At 38.4% G+C, this 18,936-nt stretch overlaps 1 protein-coding gene and 1 long non-coding RNA gene across 6 annotated transcripts in view; both read right to left on the bottom strand.

The window, feature by feature from the left end:
- STRBP (spermatid perinuclear RNA binding protein) overlaps positions 1 to 18,936 on the bottom strand; it is a 94,999-nt gene that overhangs the window by 36,389 nt on the left and 39,674 nt on the right. For all 5 annotated transcript variants that reach the window (XR_015727311.1, XR_015727312.1, XM_087869388.1 and 2 more), the window contains exons 6-10: positions 14,011 to 14,102; positions 13,377 to 13,472; positions 12,155 to 12,266; positions 11,388 to 11,485; positions 11,059 to 11,170 (exon numbers count right to left, since the gene is read on the bottom strand). Coding sequence is in view for 3 of the 5 variants with exons in the window: in XM_087869388.1 (XP_087725514.1) it covers positions 11,059 to 11,170; positions 11,388 to 11,485; positions 12,155 to 12,266; positions 13,377 to 13,472; positions 14,011 to 14,102 (510 nt within the window). In the remaining 2 variants the exon portion in view is untranslated. The remainder of the gene's footprint in view (positions 1 to 11,058; positions 11,171 to 11,387; positions 11,486 to 12,154; positions 12,267 to 13,376; positions 13,473 to 14,010; positions 14,103 to 18,936) is intronic.
- On the bottom strand, positions 648 to 7,538 carry LOC148108557 (uncharacterized). Its single transcript, XR_015727313.1, has 2 exons — positions 5,236 to 7,538; positions 648 to 5,014 (listed from the first exon to the last, which is right to left on the bottom strand). It is a non-coding gene; the product is annotated as an uncharacterized LOC148108557 (long non-coding RNA).

Below are 18,936 nucleotides of genomic sequence, written 5' to 3'. Positions count from 1 at the left end.
CTATGGAAAACAGTATGGAGGTTCTTCAAAAAGTTATAAATGTAGAACTACCCTATGATCCAGCAGGCATGCTACTTGGGTTACCCAAAGAATACAGAAACATTAATTCAAAGGGATACATGCACCCTGATGTTCACAGCAGCATTATTTACAACAGCCAAGATATGGAAGCAACCCAAGTGTCCATCAATAGATGAATGGATAAAGATGTGGTGTGCATATGTGTGTGAATATATATACATATACTCATTCTTTATTATAAATATATTTTGGAATATTATTCAGTCATAAAAAAGAATGATGTCTTGCCATTTGCAGTGACATGGGTGGAGCTAGAAAGTATAATGCTAAGTGAAATAAGTCAGAGAAAGACAAATACCATATGATTTCACTCTTATGTGGAATTTAAGAAAGAAAACAAACGAGCAAAGGGGGAAAAAAAGAGAGAGACAGATTAAGAAATAGACTCTTAATTATAGGGAACAAACTGATGGTTACCAGAAAGGGTTGGGGGGGATGAGGGGTTGAGTAAATATATGATGGGGATTAAGGAGTGCACTTGTCATGACGAGCACCACTTGCTGAATCATTATACTTTATACCTAAGACAACACTGTAAATTAACTAACTGGAATTAAAATAAAAACTTAAAAAAAAAAGAGCTTATTTACAGTTCATCTTCTTCAACTTTCCTCTTCTCTCATCTCAACTTTCTAAAAGAATTTCTATGTTATCGGAAACAAAGTATCATGTGTAGTCTTGTGCCATTGCCTATTTCAAATATAGAGATCTTGTACTTCTACTAAACTTGATGAACATCAAAGATACTTTCCCCTTGACTTGTATCTTATAAACTATCTAACATAAGACTTATAAACGATATAATGGGTATGGAACAAAAACTAACTGAACTGATTATCAATTTCTTGAATACAGCAGCTAGCTAATAACACTGGCAGGCACAAGGGAGGAACTTGGCTGTCCAAGTTAAAAACAATCAGGGAAAAGCTCATCAAGATGTGTAAGGACTTCAAAGAACTTTGTGTCTTCAACTTAAAAGTTCGTTCTTGGGTTTTTCCAAAAGGAAAGTTATACTCAAGAGATTCATTCCACAAGATTTCCGGATACTTCTAGTGAAACTCTGTAATAATACTGAGATAACTATATATTCTCTGATCATCAAGATTTACTGTCCCTTGTGGTAAACACTGACTTCAGCATTTGCTTGAGTCAATACTTACCACTCAGGTCAATCAATTTTGATGTTCTCTTCAACAAAAACAGTATTTGCTTATATCTGCTTAGTATCGTATTTCACTTGCATTACATAAAACTGTGAGTGTGCCAGTCTCCCAGAATGGAGTTCTTAGGAGATAAAAGTATAAAAGTTAAAAAGGAATGATGTCTATTCAATCACTCTCCAACTCATTAAGTTACATTAAAAGCTGCTTCCTGATTGCCTGCAAATCACAAGCTGGCTTAAACACAGATCTATTCTCTAAATCCTGCATCTACATAAAGAGGGTTCCATGGATTAAGCTTCATTCTACCATCCCAGCCCCAGGGTTGTAAAATCTGGTGTTAGTCGTAATGGTAAGGCGAGAAAAAAAAGCAAGTCGTTTTCAATCTCTATAATATCTAGAAATGAGAAGTGATCATTGGAGAGGCAACAATTTTGAAAAACAATATGTGAGTGTTTACCATATGCCTGGCACTGTGCTTAATACCTTAACTGTAAATGTCTTCACTTAAATGTATTAACTTATTTAATCCTCACAAGTTCCTATGAAGCCTATAGTTTTGTCATAACTTCATTCTCATATTCATTCAGGAATATATTAATTAAGCATTTTATTTTATTATTATTTTTTGTTGTTGTTCTAAGACAGTGAGCAAGTGGGGAGGGAGGGAGAAAGGGAGAGAGAGAGAGAGAATCTTAAGCAGGCCCCACTCCCAGCGCAGAGCCCAGTGAAGGGCTTGATCTCATGACCCTGAGATCATGACCTGAGCCCAAATCAAGAGTCAGACACACTCAACCAACTGAGCCACCCAGGTGCCCCTAATTGAGTGGGACAATTTTAGGTGCTGGACATGTAATGGAACAAAACAATGTCTCAAAGAGTTTACGCATAGTGGTGGAAACTAATTATATGTCATACGATGGTCAGCAAAATGGGAGAAAAGTAAGAGGCTTGAGGGGGTGGAGGTGTTGCTATTTTACATGTGGTGCTCATCGGCAGGGTCAGAGAGGTATCACAGATAAGGTGACCCGCTGATAAAGACCTGATGAAAATAACAGAGTGAGCCATTCAGCAATTTGGGGAAGAACCCCAGGCAGAGAAAACAGCAAATACAAAGGTCTTAAGATAGGAACATGCTAAAAAAACACCATAAAGGCCTGAGTGGTTGGAGTAGCCTAAACAAGAAGGGGAATAATTATAGAAGATGAGGAGGGGCAGTATCTGCCAACCCTAGCTGCCACCAGTTCACCAGAGGAACTTTTACATAATATTTAAGTCTCACTATCCAGTATAAGAAAGTAAGCAAATTCAAAAAGCCTTCCTGAGAAAAGCAATTAGAAAAGCTGGGCAAAATGTAGAAAAAATATCTATTCCTGGACACTAAAGAACCGTGGAGTCAATATCTGGGAGATAATGGAAACCCTACACTAGAGGCCCTATTTCCCATAGGTTCATCTTCCAAATCCAGGAGAAGCCACTAAGAACTGGACAGAGTAACTTCTAGCAGGCACTCAGGACTCAGGGGTCAAAATCTTAAGTTCACCAAGCAAAGAAGGCCTGTTGAGTCCCCCACACTGGGGGCTGGGCCTCTGCAATGTCATATACTAGAAGTAAATAAACTAGAAACAGTCTGGATCTCACAGGGACTCAAGCCCATCTTAATGCTTAACTGCATTCAAATGATCCAGGATCACCAAATCCACTGCCCAGAAACAAATGTAAATCCTCCAAAGATATCATTACTCTAGGTTTTAAATTCTCTACAACTGTTCATTTAAAGTCTCCAGCACTCATAAATAACTAAGTACATAAGAAAACAATATTGTGATCAAAAATCAAGGGATAGAGCAGACAACAGAAATAGACCCAAAAGGGACCCAAATGATTCAGCTTTCAAAAACACACTTTATTAGAAAGAATGATTAGAATGCTTAAAAAATAAAAAGACAAGAAGAATTTCTGGCAGAAAATCTGAAACTATAAAAGAGCCAAAATTCTAGAAATGAAAAAGCACAGTATAAATTAAAAACTGGCAGACCTCCAAGCAGAAACAGACAATCCACGATAGAGAGGAAGTGACGTACAAGTAAACAAAAAATACAGTACAGGTATATAAGATTTGAACAACACAATAAACAAACGTGGCTTGGCATATAAAGAGCATTCTGACCACCAACTGTAGAATATACATATTTTTTTCAGAGTATGAATCATTTACAAAAACCACGTAGAGGGTTATAAGTCTCAAGAAATATCAAAGGACAGAAATCATATAAAGTATGTTCTCAGATCTCAGAATAAGCAAGAACTCAAAAATAAAGAGATGATAATCCTCATTCGTCTGGAAATGAAGCGGTGACATCTAAATGGCTCATGTGTCAAAGAGCTGATTAGAAAGGGAAAACAAAAACTAGTTTTAACTAAGCAAGAATGAAAATACTCAAGTCAAAAGAGTGTATGGGCGCCTGGATGGCTCAGTCGGTTGGGCATCTGCCTTCAGCTCAGATCATGATCTTGGGGTCCTGGAATGAAGCCCCACATCAGGCTCCATGCTCAGTGAGGAGTCTGCTTCTCCTTTTCCCTCTGTGCTCTCTCTTCGCTCTCACTCTCTCAAGTAAATAATCTTGGAAAAAAAAAAAGTGTAATGTGGGGCACCTGGGTGGCTCAGTTGGTTAAGTTTCCGACTCTTGATTTCTGCTCAGGTCAAGATCTCAGGGTCTTGAGATCAAGCCCTGCATCTGCTCTGTACTCAGTGGGGAGTCTGCTTGAGATTCTCTCTCTCCCTCTGCCCCTCCCCCTACACTCTCACACACTCTAAAATAAATAAATCTAAAAAAAAAAAAAGAGTGTAATGCACATAAATCTGGGCTTAAAATGGAAAATTTATAGCCTCAGTAGTATATATAATAAGAGACCAAAAGAGATTAATAATGTATTCAGCTACCTCAAAAAGTTAAAAAAAGAAAAAAAAAAAAAAAAACAGCAAATTAAACCCAAAGAAGGTCTTGAGGAAAAACAAAGGATAGGAGCACAGATCAATGAAATAGAATATAAGCATATACTAGAAGACGATCAGCGATCAGCAAAGCCAAAGTTGAGTTTTTAAAAAGATTTATTTATTTATTTTAGAGAGTGTATATGGGTGCAAAGCAGAGGGAGGGGGAGAGGGAGAGAATCTCAAGGAGATACCATACTGAGCACAGAGCCTGACTGGGGCTTGATCTCACAACCTGGAGATCACGACCTGAGCCGAAACCAAGAGTCAGATGCTCAGCCGACTGAGCCACCCAGGTGCCCCCAAAGTTGATTTTTTTGAAAAGACTCATAAAACTGATAAACCTCTAACGAGAGTGATCAGGGAAAAAAGGAAGTACAAAATGTACACAAGAGCACATCACTAAAGATACTGCAGACAATAAAAAAAATAAGATCTTATAAACTGTTTTTAAATTTGGGTAAAAGGCACAAATTCCGGGGCGCCTGGGTAGCGCAGTCGTTAAAGCGTCTGCCTTCGGCTCAGGGCGTGATCCCGGCGTACCGGGATCGAGTCCCACATCAGGCTCCTCCGCTGTGAGCCTGCTTCTTCCTCTCCCACTCCCCCTGCTGTGTTCCCTCTCTCGCTGGCTGTCTCCATCTCTGTCAAATAAATAAATAAAATCTTTAAAAAAAAAAAAAAAAAAAGGCACAAATTCCTAAGAAAACATAATTTACCAAAACTCTGGCAAGATAACACCCCTTTCCCAATTAAGGAAATTAGATACATAATTTAAAACCTTCCCATAGGGGGCGCCTGGGTGGCACAGCGGTTAAGCGTCTGCCTTCAGCTCAGGGCGTGATCCCGGCGTTCCGGGATCGAGTCCCACATCGGGCTCCTCCGCTATGAGCCTGCTTCTTCCTCTCCCACTCCCCCTGCTTGTGTTCCCTCTCTCGCTGGCTGTCTCTATCTCTGTCAGATAAATAAATAAAATCTTTAAAAAAAAAAAATAAATAAAACCTTCCCATAAAGAAAACCACATGCCCAAAAGGCTTTGCTGATAAATTCTTCCAAATATTTAAGGAAGAAATAGCATCAATTTTACACAAATTCTTCCAAGGAGCAGAAAAAGAAGGGACACTTTCCAGCTCACTTTATAAGGCCAGCATAATCTTAGAGCCAAAACTTGACAAAACATTACAACAAAGGATTCGTGTACTGTTCACAAAAACCTACACAAGACTGATTGTAGCAGCTTTATTTGTAATAGCCCAAAACTGGAAACAAACAAGATGTCCTACAATAGGTGCAGGGTTAAACCAATTCTGGCTCATCCATGCCATAGAATACTACTCAAGAATAAAAAGGAATGAACTACTGACACACACAACAACCTGGACAGACCACAAGGGAATTATGCTGGGCTGGGGGGGGGGGGGGTGGACGGGAGGGATGACTCTCAAAAGATCACATGCAGTGTAACTCCATTTATATAAAATCCTTGAAATAACAAAATCATAGAGATGGAGAAAAATGCATGATCTCCAGGGCTTAGGTATGGCTCTAGGGAGTGGAGTGGGTTTGGCTAAAGGGGCAAAACGAGAAAGATCTTGGTGGTAATGAAATAGTTCTGCATCTTGATTATGACGCTGGTTACACAAATCTACACATGTGATAAAAATGGCAAAAAATGTATCAATATCAATTTCTTGGTTTTGATAGTGTACTATAGTTACATAAGATGTAACCTGGGAGAAACTGGGTGAAGGGAACATGCGACCTTTCTGTACTATCTCTGCAACTTCCTGTGAATCTATAATTACTTCCAGATAAAAAGTTAAGAAGAAAAAAAAAAAAAAAGAACTACAGCTTTGCTGAGAACAGACAACAGGGGCAAGGGCAGAAGTAGGAAGACCAGATAGGAAAGACAACTGCAATAATCCAGGTAAGAGTAGATGACAGTGTAGGCCAGGATGACAGCAGTGAAGGAGCTAAGGAAATAGCTGAGTTCTGGACATATTTTGAAAGTAAAACAGACAGGATTTGCTGTTGGTCTGTATCAGAGTGAGAGGACTCAAGGGTGAAGGCGTCTGACCTGAGCACACAGTTTCCAACTACTGGGACAGGGATAAAACTATGGAAGGAGCAGATCAGAGGGAGGGTTAAAGGACAGGAATTTGGATTTTAGACATCTAAGGTTTGAGGTGTCTCTTAGACATCCATGTGGAGACACTGCGGAGGTCTTTGGATATCTAGGTCTGCAGTCAGAGGCTGATAGCTAGTGCTGGCAGTAGATATATATATATATATTTCATGACAAGGGACTAGATGAAGTCACCTAAAGAGTGGGTGTAAATAAAAATAAATAGTCTGAGGATTGCACCCTGGGACACTCTATTCAGAAATCAGGAAGATGGGGGAAAGCCAACAAAGCTTAGGAGAGGACCATGTGGCTAGAAAAAACAAGAGAAAGTAATGACCTACAAGTCAAATGAGAAGCAGTATTTCATGTCAGAAAAAGTGTGTGACAATGACAAATGCTGCTGAGGAATATAGGGCACCAGGAACTTTCATACACTGCTGGTCAAAGTATAAACCGATATATATAACTATTTACTAGATCATATACTAGCCCACAGTGAATCCTGGATATACACCCCAGGAGGCACATATAAAAATGCTCACAGCAATATTACAGGTGGATGCTAAAAAATGAAAAGACTCCAAATATCCTGCAAAAGTAGATGGATAAGTTGTAGTACATTCATAATGGAAACTATGTAGCTACTAAAATGAATAAACATTAGCTATATGCAGCAATATGAATGTATTCCCCCAAACAATGCTGGAGAGAAAGAAGCCAATCACAGAAGATTAAACTTAGTTTGATTCCCTTTCTATAAAATTCTAGGCAATATCAAATTGTTTAGGAAAGCATACACAGGTGGGAAAGATAAAAAGAAAATCAAGGAAATGATGATCAACAAGTCAGGAATGGTTAGTAGTTATGGGGTGGGGAGGTGATGTGGAGAGATAAACAGATACTTTCTGAGAAGCTAACAATGTTGTTTCTTAAAAAGGGTAGTGACTGCATGTAATTTTTAAATCATTTTCTAAATGATACATTTTATACGTCTGTATACATACTATATCGTAACAAAATTGGGGAGAAAAAAAAGTGTTCATCTGCCACATTGTCAAATGTGGCTAAAATGTCGGCTAAGATGGGGACTGAAAACTAACTGCTGAGTGCAGTAACATGAAGGTCACAACAAAGACTCTGGTAGGGTGGTGAGGAAGAAAGCCTGATTAGAATAAGTCTTTTTTTTCGTAGTGAAGAGAAGGGCCATATGCACCCCAATGTTCATAGCAGCAATGTCCACAATAGCTAAATCGTGGAAGGAGCCGAGATGCCCTGCAACAGATGACTGGATTAAGAAGTTGTGGTCCATATATACAATGGAATATTACTCAGCAATCAGAAAGAATGAGTTCTCAACATTTGCTACAACATGGACAGCACTGGAGGAGATAATGCTTAGTGAAATAAGTCAAGCAGAGAAAGACAACTATCATATGATTTCTCTCATCTATGGAACATAAGAACTAGAATGATCAGTAGGGGAAGAAAGGGATAAAGAAAGGGGGGGTAATCAGAAGGGGGAATGAAACATGAGAGACTATGGACTATGAGAAACAAACTGAGGGCTACAGAGGGGAGGGGGGTGGGGGAATGGGATAGACCGGTGATGGGTAGTAAGGAGGGCACATATTGCATGGTGCACTGGGTGTTATACACAACTAATGAATCATCGAGCCTTACATCGAAAACCGGGGATGTACTGTATGGTGACTAACATAATATAATAAAAAATCGTTATTAATAAAAAAAAAAAAAAAAAAAAAGAATAAGTCTTTTTTTTAAAGTGAAGAAAAGGAGAAAGAATAGGCCACTCTTCCCAAAAGTACTGCTTATAAAGGGGAGCAGAGAATGGGACTCTGTTGGAGGGAACGGCAGAATTGGGGGCGGGGGGTTGGTTTCATCTTTTAATTTTTTTTTTTTTTAAGATTTTCTTTATTTATTTGAGGGGGGTGGGAGAGAGAGCATGAGCCAGGGAGGGAGAGGGAAAAGCAGACTGCCAGTGAGCAGGGAGCCCGACACAGGGCTCGATTCCCAAGACCCTAGGGTCATGACCTCAGCTGAAGGCACACACTTAATCAACTGAGCCACCTAGGCGCCCCTGGTTTCATCTTTCAAATGGGAGGCATTACAGCAGGTTTTTATGCTGATGACAATGATCCCTTAGAAAGGGAGGAGTTAATGCTGGTGAGAAAAGAGAGAACTGCTGCAATAACGTCCACTTGTAGACAAGCAGAAAGATTGGTCTTTAGAGCCTGGGTAGTCTATCAGAGTCATGGGAGTTTATCCAAATACACGAGTCCTTTAAGCAAACAAGATCATCAGACGAGAGCAAAGTATTGGAAGAGGAAGTATGAAATGAGAAAAGGTGTCGAACAGCTATCTAGCTAGGAAAACTGGAGAACTCTAGAACTTACAGGGGGATTGCCAGTCAACACAGATGGTCTACTTAAGGTTATTTACATCTGAGACCTAAAGGGAAAAGTCAAGGTGACTGTATTTTTCCCTCCAACAATGTTCAATAGCCTGGTCTAGGCACAGAGTTGGATTTTCCCAGAGTTAGAATTGTGCCAGGAAGAGAGGATCAAGGAAGTGTAGGCATGTGCTAGAGAGTGCTCATAATGATGGACCACGGAATAGAAGCAGAGAAGGGACAGAAGAGAGAACATGAGAAAGGTGAGAGACTATGAAAAGGTAAGAGAATCGGTGGTGAGGCTCAAGAACTGGAGTAAGGGTACTAGCGAGAATGGTGACAAGAGGCAATGAGGAGTGGGATTCTTAAAAATAAGATTATGGAGAGAGTACAGTTACTGAAGACAGTTCTAGGGTACGTCCACAGTATGGGTAACTAAGGTAGGACAGAAGACAAAATATTTGTGGAAGAGGAAGTCAAGCAATTAAGAAGTCAAAATTTTGGGGAAAAAATTGTCTGAGTGCACATAGTGAAATCACCAAGAATTACAATAATGAAGTCTAAATGCCAATGTCAGGAAGCTAGGTGTTAAAAACATGAAGATTTGAAGAAAACTGCCGTAAGGGTCTGCAGGCAATGGCCAGCGTCCCCTCTTCCGAGAGCTAAGGCACAGACTGGTTAAGTGACTTGCCCAGCTCATGCAGCCAATAACTGATAGTGCTTGAATGGAAACACTGACAGTCTGGTTCTATTTTAAGCTATAAATTGACAGATCAACAGTTTCCAAACTTTTGAGAAAGACCTTTAAAGTTAAAAAACAAAAACACTAAGCCACACAACAGTAAATATACTTTTACTATGTAGTCAAAGAAAAAAAACACAAAACCAAAAGAACTGCTATGAATTCAAACAAAATTTTCTATACTAATCACAAGAATCTCTATAAATATTTGAAAATTTTATTCAATCCACAGTGCTTAATGTCACATGGCTATGTGAATCCTTTTCAAAAAATCTTTGCCACCCCCCCCTAAAAAAAATCTTTGCTGCTGTGGAGCACCCTCTAGAAGAAGGTGGCTTTCACTACACAAATACTTCTTGAGCATCAGTGTTTAAGTTATATAGTAGGATCTAGAGAATTCCTTACCTCTGAGAAGTAAATCTCAGGACCACTTTATCCTCTTAAAAGATTACCGAACACTCAAAGAGCTTTGTTTTTTGGGTAATATCTATTAATATTTAGCATATTAGAAATTAAAAGTTTTAATATAGGATTACACAAAAAAACATTCCATTAGCCAGAGTAATGATGTTGTCACATGTCACATGCAGCCTCTGGAAAACTGTACACTCATGGGACAAAACACGGAAAAGACCAAAAAAAAAAAAAAAAAAAAGCTACAGTATTATAACGAAACAGTTTTGGTTTTGTGGACTCCCTGAAAAGTATTTTAACCCACTGGAATTCTGTTGTCTAAATAAATAGATTGAGCCATCACACTATTGTTGTCATATAAAAATTATTAGAATAATATCCATTGTGGGAGATGGGCTGAGTCCCAGGTAAAGAATAACTCGTGTTAAATATCCCACTTTCTAGCATAACAGGAGATAAGGGAAGGGGGGAAAACATGTATTGTGCACAATGAGGTGAGTAAGTGATTCACGGCTGAGTATCTGCTGTAATCCAGGCCCTGGGCTGGGCATTTTAATCTGACATCAGCCAATAAAGTGGGGGTAATATCCCCACAGAGAGAGATGAACCCATCGCTCAAGGCCTAAAGCTAGCAGGTAGTGGAGCTTTGACTGGAACCAACCAAGGTCATACTGGCCCCAAAGCCTGTGCTCTGTCTGTTGAAACTGTGAGTTCAGACAGACTAGGTCAAATGGAATATGTTTGAATTTTCTTCTCCTTTAGATCTTTCTCTTTCTTAGTTACATAACACTTTCAAGCATGACAAAGATCTAATTGGTCAGTGACCATGATAACATCTCCTCTTCAGCTTATGGCTCATCTTTTCCCCTTCGACCACTGGTTCTCAAGGTGTGGTCCCTAAGTCTGTGCAGTAAACTGGATAGATTGGAATCTGGACAACATAGCTAAGTGAGTTTGTCACTACTAAGAATAAACGATATAAGCTGATGTTACTGATGGGACAGAAGAGAAGAAAGTCAGGAATAAAAGCAAGACATGACTTGGATTAACAATTAAGTTCCTTCCACTCCAATGAGAGATGTAGTCCATGACCATTTCCACCACTGCCCACATCCACCCCAATAAAACACTCACCTTCTTTATCAGTAACTGACCACGAATATTTCTGAAAAGGCTTACTAGATGGAAGGGGGTCCATCTCCAGCACTTTATAAATCTGGCCAAAGGCTGATAGTCTGAGTGCATGCTAAAGAACAAAAGATAATATTTATTCAAATTTCAATGGCCATTCATAAAGCCTTTCAAAGTACATGTAACTAAAAAGACAATCATTAAGTGCTATCCTTATGATAGCAAAAGTCCCCAATAGCCAACAAGAAAAAAGTGTTTAAATAGAATGATTCAGAAAATAAAGTTATGATCTCTCTCTAAATACATCTAAATGGACATGCCCCATCTTTTACCTGAGCGCTGTGGGTAATATCTTCCTTTTGCTGGATGGTCATATAGCTGAGAGCATCCGTTGGGTCTCGCTCACAAGGATCATGCAGACCAGGACCCCCTGAGGCAAAGGCAAAAGAAAAACACAAGCACCACTTAGAACTGAGTTTAGAATTCCATAAACTAACACAAAAAGAGAAAAGAATGGAGAGAAAAAGAAAAAAAAAACTGAGGAACTAGGTTAAAAGTCTGCTCAATTAAATGGAATAAAAAGGACACTCTCTCATTTTCAATATGGTAACACTTAAATGTCCTTATTTTATTGGAAGTCACTTGCGTATCTAAGGACAAAATTCGGTCTTACTCTGAGAATTTAGAAACAGCATGATGAACCATCCCAGATCTTTAAAGGGATTACATATGTAAAATAAGACCAAATTTAATTTTTCCAAATTAAACACCAGACTGCGAACAGAATGAACTTCATACATTTTAACCAAACATCTACATTTTCAAATTCAAAGCTCTAGGTAAAGCAAATTCATAGCAGACACAATATCTTATTAGTACCTTTTATGTTAGTACGTATAAAACATAAATTATAGTTATTGAAAGAGAGAGTTTTATAGCACTTTTCCAACATTCAAACATTCTAGCTGCTAACATTCCAAGCAAAACAACACCTACGCATCATTTTCCTGTGCAGTGGACAAATTTAGCACATATTTAGAAAAATAAACTAAAACGAAATGTTTCTGATTCTTCTGCCTCCAGAGTTTGAAACCCTTACCAGGAAGTAGTATTCCAGATGCCAAACACTCCATTACTCGTCTCAAGGCCTCCCCAGCGCCCAAAGGTCTATTACAAGTACCTATAGACTTTTCACATATAAGCTCTAGTGGCTAGAAGATATTAAATTACAAATTAGTACATGCACCAAGTGTTAAAAGGATTCCAGTTAAATGTGAGCTGACATTTCTATCTATAATGGAGGCCAAAAAGGTGAAAGTCAATTTAATATTTAGGGCCCAATTAAACTTTTCCTGCTTGACTATCAACTTTTATCCCAGCCAGAGTTTTTAAATCAATCATTTTTGAGATAACATATTCAGAAGACATTATGTTACAAAAACTTTGTTTTTGGTTACCCTGAAAGGATCACTTAAGAAACTGCGGTCACCTAATTGATTTAACAAAGATTTAACAAGATTTCGTCTAAGCTAGTAATAGCTAATAACTAATCAATGTTCAAACCCAGCCCACCTGTCTCCTATTCAACCTAGGAAGCACTCAAACCACCTACAACTTCTCTTCAGACAGCCTGCCCCAAGTACTACAGTAAGAATAAACGAAAGACCAAATCTCCAGTTAATAAACGAAAAACTCATGTACTATATCAAAGTAATAATTGTTAGATTACTCTAAAATGACCCTTTATAGCTTTATTTGTTTTATAACGTTCTTCACTGTGGTCTTGATTGGGCCAAGCATAATCATTTCCAAATGAAATAAGTTTTGCAATACACATTATAAACTATGTCCACAATTGTGTTACGTGTACTATTTGCCCGACTTTACTTACTAAAACGAACTTATATTTAAGTGTCTACACTCAAAGAGAAAGAAAAAGAGGATACGGGAGCCATATACAGGCATATCAGGTAATTCTTATTTTAAATGGATGTAGCCCTGAAAGAGAAATGTGCCAGTGTCAAGGAGGCTTTCACGGGCAGTAGGTGACTAGTAATCAACCATCAGTACAGAGTGAAGTGCAAGAAGACAGTCACTTCTAACAGATATAGAACCTTTTTGTCAGAAAAATATCTCAGACTCTGTAATACGAATATGATACGGTAGAAAAAACAGGTTATATGTGTAAAAAAAAGTATATAAAAAGATGTACAATTTTTTCTAGAGAATAGATGATGCACACCTAACTCAGAATGTAGCCATTTCTACAGGATTTCCTCTGACTACGGCTACAGAATTTGCTTTTAACCATAAATACTTACCCATCCTTTTAATGGTGCCCATGTGGGAACTCTGTTGCACAAATCGCGCAGAATGCGGAGGACAATTACACATGATTTTAATCCGTTTGCCCTTGCCTAAAACAAACAAAATGATTCCAATATCCCGGTTGAAATCCAGTCTTCATTTTAAGCACATGGATCATGGATAGGTTCTTTAATGTGAATAATAATTAGCCACTCATTCATCAGTTGTCAAGCAAACCAAAAAATTAAGTTATTAAAAGCAGTAAAACTGTAGTTTAGAAAGGCAGATTTTAAAGTAAAGGATGCATATTATTAAAATAGCTTTTATAGCCTCATGGCAATCCCATTCTGGGCAACCATCTATCTATCTTTCGGCTTTTCTCAGCCCGGTTTGTATTTTATAAGCCATCATTTGAAAATCAGAGTACTAAGCCAAAAATGATTATATGATAATTAAACATCATTAGCTGTAGTAGAAACTATACTTTGTACCTTACCTAAATTAACTCATTTGCTCCTACAATAACCCTATAAGGTAGAAAGCGCCCCATTTTATACATCACGTGCACAGAAATCATTAAGTGGCAGGTGTTCCAAACGAAACCTGCACAAGGCTACAGTAACAAAAAAATAATAACAAAGAGCCAACCTGAAACCATTTGGCATGTCGAAGAGACGCCAAGGCGTTCAGGCATTTCTGCCTGTCCAATAAGTCCGGAGGATCTTTCATCGCAACCTTTTCTAATAGGAAAACGGGATAAAGAAAGATACAATTTGACCAAGGGGTTCCTGTCAAATTACCAAACAATAAAAATAAAACGAAGAGCAGCATCTGAGTGAACTAATAAGACTCCCAGAAGATTTCGAGACTTGGCTTTGTTTTGTTACTTTCTTCTTAAATTACGTGCATGATGATTAAGTAAACAGTCATCAGAGCCATTCTGTGCACAGTTACGACAGGAGCACAAAAGCATTCATTCAGTAAACAAATACATGACAACTGCTACATACAATCTGGGATCTTATTAAGCATATGTATAACATTACGGGGCACAAAATAAGTACATAGCACTTTTGCCTTTGGCGGGGCACAAAGAGCACAAATCTGGGACCAGGAGCAATAACGACTTTCCTTCACAGAAGAATTGCTAATCAGTTCTTGAGGGAAACTGGGGCTCTTTTATGTAAATAATTTGAGATTTACTAAGAATACACTGAATATATATATATTTTTTACAACTAAATAAACTCATCCAACAAAATAACCCTTAATAGAAACTTTGCTCCACGGATGAAAACTCTTCAAGCGTCACCTTAAATTTTCTCATTTTCTTTTCTAAAACAAAATTATAACTACAAAAATGAAGTACATTGGAACATTTCAAGTTTTATCTTTTTTTTTTTTTTGAAAGGTAGCAAAGAATACTATCTAATTACAATTATCTGACTTGCCTTAACATTTTAAAGTTGGATTAGATGGCCCAGAGCAGCAAAAGAATTCAAACATGTGATTAATGATAAATATCCTTATCTGAGAAGATGTCACAGGATACTAAATTCAAGGTTGGATCGCCAAATTTATGTCTCCTCTAAACTCCTATGAAGTAGGTTTTTAAAGCAATTATTTGGTGCAATATTTATAATGCATAACATACAAGTATTTCCTGAGGAATAATTCTTTGTCTAATCCATTTAAGTCAGATTCACCATTCTCCTGTAAGAACTCTTAGATGTAGGAGAGTCTACCCAACACGTCTTCCTAGTATCATCCTAACAGTCACAGAAGGTAGTATGTTTATGTGAGCCAAGGGATACACAGTAATATTTTTAAATGGGAGACAAGATCCCTGATACTTTTTTGATTCCTCAGTTATTTAATATTGTTAAGGCAACTGTACTGTAATATTCTAATTGACAGAATGCCATTAACTAAAACCAAAGGCATAATGCCCAACAGAAAACAAAGTTATGAAAGAACAAACTGTGGCTCTCTCTCTACTGGCTGTAACGCTCCAAAGGCTGAAGTGCTACACACTTATTTTCTGACAGGTGAGCTCTACAGCAGATATTTGCATTGTTTCACATTAACCTCTGCCAACAAATTCACAACAGAGGGTCTCATTTCACTGCCCCTTTTTACTCATAAAATGGGAAGCCTCAAAAAAAAAAAAAAAAAAAACCAAAAACCTATTAATGTAATTTATAAACATGGACACATATACTATGAATATGTAGCCATATCCTATGGGTATTTAACTCACAGATGATCTAGTTCCTGGATTTGCTTAAATCAGTCCTTCTTATAACAGAAAACATACAATTAACTCATTCTAATGTTTTTATATCAAAATGCTGAGCTGTGGTCAATACAGGCATCTGTGTAAAGCTCATGTACCAGATAAAACAAACTACTATAAATCAACGATTAGAATCCTTAAAAGTTAGATGTGACAAAAGTTGACTGACTGCTAAGTAATGTAATCTCAAAAAAAAACATGGAATGTACTTATTTTTTAAGACTTTAGTCTTCGAGTTAAAAGTAAGGCAAGCTAAGTTTTATTGGATCATCTTAGTATGAGTGTTGGAAAAGGGGTCAGTGGAAGACAGTGAGTCAGAGGAAGTTTGCATAGGAAAAGACAAGCAAACCAAAGCTTTTTTTGACCTTCCTGGTACTTTTGTCCAGTGGTCACAGCTTGTAAATAGCATCTTAAGCTCATTGCAGCACACATATTTTTAAAGGGGGACAATGGCAAAAATATTTAGATAAATTCTTTCATCCCCAAGGTCAGATTTTAGTCACAAACTCTTATTAAAAAATAAAATAAAATCATCTTGTTACAGACAGTCAACATTTGGAGGCAATAGATTCTGCTAAAAAGAGATGAAAGGCACAGGCAGTGAACGGAAGGCTTGCACTGGACTCCCTTTACATCACCACTAGAATGGCCATGTTTCTTCATGCTCTCATAGTCAAAAAGTCCAAAGATCCAGAATGTTTCAATATTCATGAGGTAGGAAACAGCAGAGGAAATGTAGTAACTCATCTCATTTTATCTTCTTCGAGGTTTCTTATTTTAAAACAATATAAATTCATACGGCACTGCAGTGCTACTTATAAGCCCTGCTTGCCTACTTGCTTTATATAAAAATAATAGTTTTAGGGGCACCTGGGTGGCTCAGTTGGTTAAGCATCTGCCTTCGGCTCCAGTCATGATCCCAGGGTCCTGTGACTGAGCACCATGTGGGGCTGCCTGCTCAGTGGGGAGCCTGCTTCTCCCTCTCTCCCCCCTGCTCATGCTCTCTCTTTCACTAGCTCTATCTCAAATTAATAAATAAAAACTTTAAAAAATAGTAATAGTTTTCTATTTTTTCATTCATTAAGAAAAATAATGTGGCAAGTACAGACTTGCTGTTGGAAAAACAACGCTACTTCTTGTAGTAAAACCTCAAGCTTAACGTTTCTGTGTGAACTTTAACACAGGTGTTTCAGTTTTGTGGAGAAGCAAAACTTTTCTGATAAAAAGGTATTTGGAGTCTTTAAATTAGAAACAATGGAACTGTGCGCTATTTCATTTTCCTACAGTAACCAGTAAAACAGATGAGAAACAGCAGAGGGGATGGGCTTGGGGAGTGACAAAAATGCCCAAAGCAAAGAAAAACAGCTTTTAAAAATTTATTGCTCAGTAACTTGGCATCAGGGCATGAAGGCACATAAAACATTCTGAACAATGGAAGCACTGGAAGACAAGGCTACCATGCCTAACTTTGCTTATTTGGTTAGAGGTTAGATCATGACCAGAAACACAGTACTGCACAAAATGTTGGTCAGTTTCTCTCGATCCCTTTACATGCAAGCTGGCACTCTGCTAACAAAACAGCAGCCTGGAGATGCGGTGGGGAAAAGCCAGAACAGGACTGTGTTAAATGGAAGTTATTTGTGAGGAACCTGGGCTCTTGAAAGGTAAAATAATTGAGCTGGCTTATCATAAAGGCCTTGTTGACAATCTGGATGTAGATGAGCTACTGAATTCATGCTGACAGAATTTTCTAGTTAACCTGAAGTTACCCTGGCAGCCCCTTCTCTCAATTCCTTGAGGCTTTGTGAAGAGCAGATACCAGGCTCCACGCCACTGTCCATGCAAAACATCAGGCCACAAAGATGTGGACACGTAAATGTAGCACGAAGGTAGAACAGAGAGAGCACTGTTTTCCTAATGTATGGTAGAAACATCACTTGATATGACTTTTCTTCAATGCTTCAGTAGGCAGCCGGCCACTGGAAAGATAATGGCTACAGACCTGCACTGGATAGTGTGGGTCTAGCAGCTAGAGAAGGCAGGAAAATAAAGCCTACTGCATCGTTATAATCCCAGTTGTGATCTCTGGACTGTGAGAACCTAATGCCTTCCATTTAGCAGGACTCATGCTAATGAACTGCCAAGGTGCATCAGAGGTTCATACTGCTACCAATATGTGAAAAGGGACTTTTGGGCAGCTTCTCTGTGACCCCCTAAAACTCTACCCCAATACTGAGGACAGAGGTTCATCTTAGCCTCAGCCATAATAGTTGCTGGAGGTTCCCTAGCCACCTGGTTTCAAATTGCACTGTAAATATAATAAACAGCTAACTTACCACCCTCACAGCAAATGTACTTCTTAAAATCACAAGCACCAGAAGAAGCTGAGACCCTGTGAGGCTGAGAATAACTGCAAGAGCTGAGAGGCTCTTACACTCATCCTAGCGAGTGATGGGAGCATGCAGCACACTGGACTTAGAGAGGGAGGAGCTGGGTGAAACCTGAGACTTTCCTCATTTATCAAACAAGGCAATGGCTGTTGTGAAGGTTAAATCATATATGAAAAAACGCTTCTAACACATAAAGTTATAAAATACTTTAACACAGCTAAATCTTCAATATACATTGCTTAAATATCAAGATGCTCATTGTTAATGCTTCTTACACACCGGACAGTCCTATTTAATGAGGTAATGGGCTGGCTACAAAAATTCATTTAACGTATTTTTTTCCGGGGGCAGGGGTGCAGCACACCCACAATGTATTAGGTACCATTCTGGGCACTAGGGATAAAGGGCATGGGTAGGGAAAAACATAGCCATCTCTTGATAAATCATAAGCTATACAACAAATCAGTTCATTATTAGCACTGCAGCAAATACAGTATAGTGGTTCTAATACTACACTTCAGTGGATGTTTAAGAGTTTACCTGTGTTTAGGTTCAGTTCCTCAGACCTATCAAGTATACATTATTCTCACTGTGAACTGAAGGCAGTTTGAGTATGTGAGTTTGCACTGGGAGTCTTTTTAGTATAAGCTGAGTAAGTGTAACTACCACTATTAATTGAGCAAATACTTTGTGTAGGTATCGTACAGGTCACATTACATAAATTCTGTCGTTTGACCTCAAACAACTTTCTAAAGTGTTTCTTATCCACAGTTTAAAGTGAAGAAACCTGTCCAAGATCACACAGCAAGAATACCTAATAGAGTTAAGAATCGAATACCTAACTGCCAGGCACTAAGTGCTTCTTCTCCTATGCCTTCTTCAGCAGGA

Source organism: Ursus americanus, chromosome 18, assembly GCF_024610735.1.
Source record: "Ursus americanus isolate L20-20 chromosome 18, mUrsAme1.1.p, whole genome shotgun sequence".
Classification (NCBI taxonomy): Eukaryota; Metazoa; Chordata; class Mammalia; order Carnivora; family Ursidae; genus Ursus; species Ursus americanus.
Note: the sequence above shows the minus strand (reverse complement) of the source record. Positions and strands in the feature narration are given on the sequence as shown.